Below are 9185 nucleotides of genomic sequence, written 5' to 3' on the forward strand. Positions count from 1 at the left end.
TGTTGGATTTTTTGGAATTATAGGAAGATTGGTAATATCTTTTAGTGGTGAGGTATTATTATTTAGAATAATAGTAGAATTGTTAAAAAGATTATTTTTATTTTTTAGAATAAATTTGGTTGGATTTTTGGTAGAAGATTTATTTGCTAGAAGATTGGTTGTTTTTTTGGTCAAAGAGGATATTCTTTGATTGATTTTGGATTGATTATTGTTATGGGAAACAATATTATTTCTAATAATACTATCGGAATTCTGGGGATTTTTCGAGCTATTCGGAGTAATTATAGCTTCCTGATTGTTTGCCAAGATATTGAATCTCGTACCCGGATTTTTAGTATTATTTCCAAAATTGAAAATAGGGCCTGGTTTTCCCGGGTTAGCATCGGGTTTTTTTCTCGGAGGTTTTTTTACCATCATCCAATCTCCGAAGTCATCCTTTTCCTCCGGCCGTAGGCCTGCCTCGAGCGAATTTACACTCACATTCTGATCAGTGGCTTGTGCTTGCCCTTCTTCGCCCTCGAGGACAGAACTGGCATCAGATGACGAATTTTTTGGACATTGTTCTATCGAGTGCCCTAATCTTCCACATTTGAAGCATATCATTTTTAACCCCTCGTATTGAATACAAGAGACTTTACCATTGAGGCGGAATTTCGATAAGAGAGGCTTCAAATGTCGACCTCGACGCTTAGCCTAGTGAACTGACCTCGCTCCGCCAAAGCCGTATTCTTGTCAATGCGAATAACTTTTCCCACCTTGGACCCTATTTTCTGGAGGAACATCTCATTAAAGTATTCAACTGGCAGGTTTGGAATACGAATCCATGCTGTCAAATACTTAATATCGTCCTCTGAAGGGACGAAGTTAGGAACCCATCGTCTGATTGTCAAGTAGTGTCGTCTATCATCCAAGGGCCCTGCGTCATTACGAAATCGTAATCTTGCTTGCTTGTGAATCTTGCGACATAGTAATTACTAGTTAAATCCGTCAACGTAAGTTTACCTTTGATTGACCATTTTGCTTGCAATTTCCTCATTAGCGCAAGATAACCAATCTTTTTGTCGAACATCTTGATTATCAGAGAGTGGCGCCATGGTTTCCTAATGATTGCTTTCTCATTTTTTGTGAGACAGATTCTGGGACATAGGGCCTCGTCTTCGTCCTCCACAGAGTCATCATCATCCTCTGAATCGTCCTCGAGAACTTCCATAGACGGGTCTTCGAATGAACTGCTACCTGAGCCAAAGCCCTGAACCATGGCTCTGTATGAAACAGGGGCTCCGTTTGATTGAGTCTGACATTGGGTAGGATGGCCTCCGGCTAGAGGGTGGCTTTGGATTGAGTCCGCTGGTTTTCCGTTTCCTGATGAGTTTACCAGAAATTCATCCAAGTGCATTGTCTTCCTCTTAGCATTCTTCTGATGTGATTGTGGGGAAGAAATCATATTGTCATTTGGAGAAGAGATTGGGGCGGCCTCCGGCGGGAGACCAGTGCTGGTTTCGTGCATTCAAAATCTAGGGATTTTTTCTCTCTCTAGGATTTTTTCTCTCTCTAGGATTTTTTCAGGTTTGTATGTTCACCTTGAAAATTGAGTAGATAGTAGTTTATAGCATAAAGAGCACATCTTGCATCTGAAGACCAATATTATGCTTAATTAAAAGCTTTGGTGATATATTTTTTTAATCACGTTTCCAACTTGCATCCGTGTAGAGAAAAAGCATTTACTCTTGTTTAGATAAATCAAAAAAACTAATGAAGAATACAAAAAATCTGTTTTTGAATTACTATGTGATGCCTCGACGGATAAAAATGCAAGAAAAATTCATCTTCGAAACTCCGAATTAAGAAATCAGCAAAAAAAAAATATATGAAAAAACACAATTACTTTAGATAAGTTACAACCGCACAATAACAATTAATTAGTTATATACGAGAATGGAGATCTAACAAATAATAATAAGTTTCAACAGAAAGTCTAGAAATAAAATGATATCTAATTGATGAATTGAGAATTTGAAGAAACCTAATTGATTAATCAAAATTTAGGGTTTGATCAATTCAAGGTACACTTTTAATTTAATTTCTACATATGATTGTATACTAACCCTATTATTTTCGTAAATCAGAGGAAAAATAACTTCAAACTCACCTCCTGAAGGAATAACACTGGTGACGACACAAAAATTGCGATGGTTAACGTGGTGGAATCGAAGATGAGTAATTTTTTAGAAGTGAGAGAAAACGGTGAGATTGAAAAGAAAAAAAAAAAGAGGATAGAGAAATAGGTAGTTGGAATTTGGAAATGAGGTATGAGTTTTAACACATTGAGTCCAAAATATCGATGAGTTGTCATGAATTCAACCTAGAGAGATGAACGTACAACCTAGAGAGAAGGACAATTTAGGGAAATTCAATTTTGATTAGCAATGGCTCGTCAAAAACGTAATCAACCTAAATCTAGTAGAGTGATTTGATTAATAACAATAATAATTCTAAAAAAACACCAAAAACACAGATTAATAGTAGTAATTCAAATAATAATCAATCTGGTTCTAGGTTTCAACATCTTGCTACTGAAATTGAGGATCCTCAGGTTAATATTCAACTTGATGATCACTTTTTGGATGCAGATGGTGAAATCAGACCGTTCTCACTGAGTAATGGCATGGAATCAATTGCGGAGGAAGACTCTGATGATGGGAGCGTATGGACAGAAGTTTCGCGCTCTGGTTCTGCAACATCTGATAGGGTAAGTCCTTTGCGATTGACTAGTGCTGAAACTGATGCGGAATTAGAATTCTGGTCTACTGCGGTGTACTGTTACGTGTTGGGTGCTAACCCACCGTTCAAAATCATTGATGGATTTGTGAAGCGGGTCTGGGGATATACTGATTATGATCGAATTTCTTTTCATTCGAACGGTATATTCCTGGTTCGTTTCAAAACAGAAGAAATGAAGTTACGAGTCTTACAATCAGGGTCTGTATTTTTTGATAATAAACTTGTAGTAGTTAAGGAGTGGTCTCCTTCTGCTAAACTGGTTCGTGAGGCAGTTGATATGGTGCCTATTTGGATTAGATTCTATGGGCTTCCTCTTAAGTTTTGGGGTAATGCGTTGCTGAAGATTGCAGGATTGGTAGGGAAGCCAGTTCGTAGTGACAGCTATACTCAGATGAAAACTTTCATTGGGCATGCGAGAGTAATGGTTGAGGTTAAGATGGGTGGAGATTTACCTTATGTGATTGAGTTTACTGATGAACTTGATGTCACCCACAGGCAAATTGTTCACTATGAATGGAGACCAACAATTTGTGCTGATTGTAAAGGAGTTGGGCATTTGGCTCGAGATTGCAGGAAAAAACAACAGCCTGTGAAGCATGTGAAGAAAGTGTGGGTGCCTAAAGCAAGGGCACAACAACCTGTTGTTGTACCTGCTCCACCTGCACCGAACCCACCTGTCAGGCAATTAGTTGTGCAGCCTCGTTCACAGTCTGTGCTCCCCAGAGGGTTAGTTACTCCTCAACCAGCTGCATTCACCCCTTTCTCACCTATAAGGGTGCTTACCAAGTTCTCAAGGCAGGGTGGTATGAGCACTGGCACTGGGAGAAGGACTTTTATGGAAGTTTTGGAACATTCAGTTCAGTATAGGAAAGTGGTAGAGGAGGACATGGCTGGTCCTAGCACATTAATTGAGAATGGGTAGCATAGGGTTTTGGAATGTGCGGGGTCTGAATAGTGTAAATAAACATAAGGATATTATATGGTTTTTGCATTCAAATAATATTGGAGTCTTTGCTTTTTTAGAAACTAGAGTTAGGAGCTCTGCTATTAATAAAGTGCATCAGAGCATTGGTTCTCAATGGACTATGGTGCATAATAATGATAGTCATGAGGGTGGTCGAATATGGATTATTTGGGATTCTGGTAATTATGATGTTGCTGTACTAGGGAGTGAAGCTCAGGTGATTCATACTAAAGTTACCTGTCTGCCTACTGGTGCTGTGTGGTGGATGTCCATGGTGTATGGTTTTAATAGACTTGCTGATCGTGCTGTTTTATGGCAATCTATAAAAACTATGAAGTGTTGTATTAATGGGCCATGGGTAGTTATGGGTGATTTCAATAATGTATTGGCTATGAATGAAAGAATAGGATCTGAGGTATCTGCTGCTGAAGTGAGGGAGTTTCAGGAGTGTGTGGGTGTGTGTGGACTGAATGACATCCCTGCTCAGGGTGCTTTTTTCACCTGGACCAATAAACAGGAGGTAGGGGATCTGAAATTTAGTAGAATTGATAGAGCACTAGTGACTGATGAGTGGCTCCTTCATTTTCCTAACACCATTACTATGTTTCACCCGAAAGGTTTATTTGACCATTGTCCTTGTACCATGACACTGAACCCTGATGTTGCAAGGAACAAGACCACTTTCAAATATTTTAATATGTGGGGCAAGGATCCTGGTTTTCTGAAAATCATTCAAGATGTTTGGAGTATTCCTTTGTATGGGTATAAAATGTTTCAGGTGGCCAAAAGGTTGAAAATGCTTAAGAAACCTTTGAAGGCTCTTAATTCTGAAGCATATGCTGGTATTGAGACTTCTTCTAAGGTGGCTTTGCTTCACCTTCACATGATGCAAGGTCAGCTGCAGCTTGATCCTACTAATCTTGGATTCTAACAGCAAGTGAAGGAGGCTACTGAACTTTACAGAGATCGGGAAGGTGCTTTGAGGAGTTTCCTATCCCAGAAAGCTAAAGCTCAATGGCTAAGTGAAGGAGATGATAACACCCATTATTTCCATAGTGTTATCAAGGCTAGGAGGATGCAAAATAGGATCTTGGGGATTCATGATTTGGAGGGTAACAATCATACTACTCCTTCTGCAATTGAGGGGGCTTTTATTTGTTACTATAAGTCTCTATTGGGTTCTAACAGGAGGGTTACTAAGGTTCATAAGGGTACTGTTCAGCAGGGGAAGATGGTAACCAATGCACACTGTGTTGCTCTTACCTCACCTGTGACTGATAAGGAAATTAAAGATGCTCTTCAATCCATTCCTGCTAATAAAGCATCTAGTTTTTCAGAGATTCTTTTGATGTCACTGGGAATGATATTATTGGGGCAGTGCAGGAATTCTTCTCTTCTGGTAAAATGCTCAAGAAGATTAACTCCACTACATTAACTCTTATTCCTAAGAAGGCAGGCCTACTACAGTGGCGGATTTTAGACCCATTGCTTGTTGCAATGTGGTCTATAAAATTATCTCTAAAGTGATTTGCACTAGACTTGCTACTGTTCTACCTGATATTATCAGTGAGACTCAGAGTGCATTCATTAAAGGGAGGGACATAGTTGATAATATTCTCATTTGCCATGACCTTGTTAGATTGTACAAAAGGAAGGCTTGTTCTCCTCGTTGTATGATGAAGGTGGATCTCGAAAAAGCGTATGATTCTATTGAGTGGGATTTTATCAAGCAGATGTTGCAGGCTCTTAATTTCCCAGACCAAATGATTCAATGGATTATGGAGTGTCTTACCACTCCTTGGTATACTTTGTCTCTTAATGGGTCAAACTTTGGGTATTTCCAAGGAAGAAGAGGGATTAGGCAGGGTGATCCTATGTCCCCTCTTTTGTTTACTATTTGCATGGAGTACCTTAGCAGGATTAAACTTATGTTACTAATTCTATGTAGTTTAGTTACCATCCTCTCTCTGTAGAGAGCAATTAGACCAATCATCTGTGTTTTGCGATGATCTTCTAATGTTCTGTAGGGGTGACAAGACTTCCATTATCACTATCCTTAGAGCTTTTGCCACATTCTCTAAAGCTTCAGGTTTGGAGATTAATCGTGAGAAGTCTGATATATACTTCAATGGTATGAGCAATGAGACTAGTCACTATGTGTTAACTGTATCTGGTTTCAAAGAGGGCCAATTTCCATTCAGGTATCTTGGCATTCCAATCTCATATAAAAGAATGGCTGTGGGTGATTGTTCTAGGCTGGTTGAGAAGATTGTGCAGAAAATTCGTGGTTGGGGTGCTAGAAAATTAAGCTATGTTGGTCGACTTGTTCTGGTTCAGGCAGTCTTGACTCAACTTCATAGTTTTTGGACTCGTATTTTCATCATCCCTGCTACTGTGATGGACATGATTAATAACATATGCAGGAATTATTTGTGGTGTGGATCTGATGAGTTTCATAAGACTCCACCTGTGGCCTGGGATAGGGTCTGTACAGTGAAAAAGTATGGAGGTCTTGGCATTGTAAATGGTAAAAAATGGAATGTGGCTATGTTGGGCAAGTATGTGTGGTGGTTAGCTGAGAAAACTGATCACTTATGGATTCGTTGGGTCAACCACATGTACATCAAAGGTCAAAACTGGTTGGATTACTCTCCCACTGTAAGTTCCAGCTGGACTTGGAGGAAAATCTGCCAAGTCAAGGATTTGCTCAAACCTGGTTTCTGTCATGGCAAATGGAGTACCAATGGAGGGGTCTATAGTGTGTCTACAGGGTATAATTGGCTTCAGGGTAGTCTGATTCCAGTCCCATGGTACCCTATAATTTGGAACAGATTTACTCTTCCCAAACATTCCATTAGAGGGTGGCTGGCTATCCAATGTCGTCTCTTGACAAAGGATAGAATGTTCGGATTTGGCATACTTGTTGATGGGCACTGTGATATGTGCTTGGATCATTTGGAGGATCATACTCATTTACTATATGGATGTCGGTTTAGCTCCTGCTGCTGGAAGATGCTTGCTACCTGGTTAAATGTCTCTTTCCCTGCAACTAGAATCCTAGACTGGTGCATAAGGTGGAGGTGTAGGTCTCTGATGAAAAAACAAATTGTTATTGCTGCCATTATGGCCATGATCTATCAGATTTGGAATGCCCGCAACATTTGCAGCGTGGACAATAAGATGGTTCATCCTTCTTTTGCAGTACGAGCTGTTACTGATATGGTTCAGAGAAGAGGGCAAGCATGGAAGTGGACGTCTAAATTCCAACGAATGCATTGGGTACCTTGGATGTAATCTAGTGTTATATTCCTTTCGTTGGTGCCAAAGTGTGTGTAATTGGTGATTATGTACTTAAACTCCTAATTATTAATATAATTTTTCACATTTCACCAAAAAAAAAAAAATATCGATGAGTTTAATCTCAATCCTTGGATCAGAAATAATCTAATGGTTGTAAACAGTTCTCATGGTTCTCATTATCTTTAAAGTTCTCATAGGATCCCAAATCTCTCTCTCTCTCTCTCTCTCTCTCTCTCTCTATATATATATATATATATATATATATATATATATATATATATATATATATATATATATATATATATATATATATATATATATATATATATATATATATATATATATGAGATATAATTAGACCATCTAAATTCCTTGAGTCCATAAGTCCTCTTTAGGGCCCTTGGATGAGGGAGATGGAAGGCTGAGATTGAAGGGAAAAAGGAGGGGATTAAGGCTAAAAGTAAGGGATCATTACTAATTACACACTTTCCCTCTCTACCATCACTAATCAAACCCCTAATTTCCTATATAAGCCTTGTTTTTCCATTCACTTCTCTCTCATATCACACAAATATCATTCCTCTCATCTCTCTAAAAACCAAATAAATAAATAAAACTCAAAAAACATTTCCCTCCTCTCTTCCTCACTCACCCACCTACCACCACCAACCACCTTACACCCACCACCACGAACCGACCACCACGCACCACCTACAACCACGAAAAAAAAGCACCACCAGCAGCCATTACCACCACCGCAACCACTGCTCCATAACAACCACCACTGTCATTCTCGCCTCCAATCACCAACAACAACACTATCACCTTTCTCTTTTCTATTTCAGATTTGCCACCATACACCCACCGCCACTTCCCCCTTTCTTCAGATCTGAAATTACAATAACCACCCACAACAATCACCATAAACGAGATCCACCCCTCACCACCACCTATGATCAGGCGATAACCATCCAGCACCATAGCACCACACGGCCAGCCCCACAAACCCCCATTCGACGCCCACAAGCTATGTTTATTTTACAGTTGACTGACCCCTTTTCTGTTGTTGCAAATGTTAGTTATTTAGACCAAATATGACTCATCTTATGATATCAAAAATTACATACTAATTTTTGTTGTGGTCTAAATCTACATGCATGCATAAACAAATAACAAGAAGATGGTATAAACCATCTTAAGAGAGAATTTCCTTACATTGGAATAAGGCAAATTTTTGGGCACCACAAAGGTTTCCTACCTTTGTAGTTCTTATGCTAAATATGTCAAGGATGATCCTCGAAACACTAGTACCCAAAGTAGAGTACCTTCTTAGATTAGCACCCAAGAATCAACCCAAAAGACTAATAAAATTACTAACTAGATAATAGTAGTAGTAACCTTGTATTATGTAAATTTGATGTACTAAATAATATTATTACTTTGATAAAATTATTAGTTAATTTATATGTGTGTATATATAAAAAGATGAAGAAAGTAAGAAGGAAAAATTGGTCTTTTGTGATGTGTAGAAACCGGCCAAGAGAAGCAACAAAGGCCAAATTTTCCTTCAAATTTTTCAACCTAAGAGATAGTGGAATGATATGGGTATTTATAGGCAAAAATGGGAGACAAAAAGGAGTGGAAAAATCCACTTAATGGACACTTGTTATCCCCTCAAAAAACCGGTGATAGTGGATTTAATTAGGTCCATTTCGGTTTTCGACATTTGCCCCACAAATGCTTATAAGTCTTATATTTAATTATCTTACATAATTAAATATTAATTTAATTATTTAATACTTAAATAATACAAATTAATTACCAATGACTACTTAACTATTAAGTAGTCATAAGACTATTTTATCAACATACAATGTGTTAATATTATCCCATTTAGCTAATTTTACAACCACTTGTAAAATTTAAATAGCTAATTAATTCCACCTCTAAACATATACACATATCGTATAAAATTAATTAATTAACAATTAATTAATAAATTCTAATTTATTTATTTATTATTTAAATATCACATAATTAAATAATAAATCTCCTTGACCTGGGTTCGTAACCCGTCATCAAATAATACATTTACACGACTAATAAAAAGTCAAATAATACAAGGAATTAATTATCTCGT

At 38.0% G+C, this 9185-nt stretch overlaps 1 protein-coding gene across 1 annotated transcript; it reads left to right on the top strand.

Moving 5' to 3' along the window:
* The first annotated feature begins 2302 nt into the window (after window positions 1-2302).
* On the top strand, window positions 2303-7039 carry LOC141632242 (uncharacterized). The gene is made up of 6 exons (XM_074444804.1): window positions 2303-2307; window positions 2557-3674; window positions 3805-4607; window positions 4680-5144; window positions 5323-5546; window positions 5773-7039. The coding sequence occupies exons 1-6, from the start codon at window positions 2303-2305 to the stop codon at window positions 7037-7039; spliced, it is 3882 nt and encodes a 1293-aa protein (XP_074300905.1).
* The last annotated feature ends 2146 nt before the right edge of the window (window positions 7040-9185 follow it).

Source organism: Silene latifolia, chromosome Y (assembly GCF_048544455.1).
Source record: "Silene latifolia isolate original U9 population chromosome Y, ASM4854445v1, whole genome shotgun sequence".
Classification (NCBI taxonomy): Eukaryota; Viridiplantae; Streptophyta; class Magnoliopsida; order Caryophyllales; family Caryophyllaceae; genus Silene; species Silene latifolia.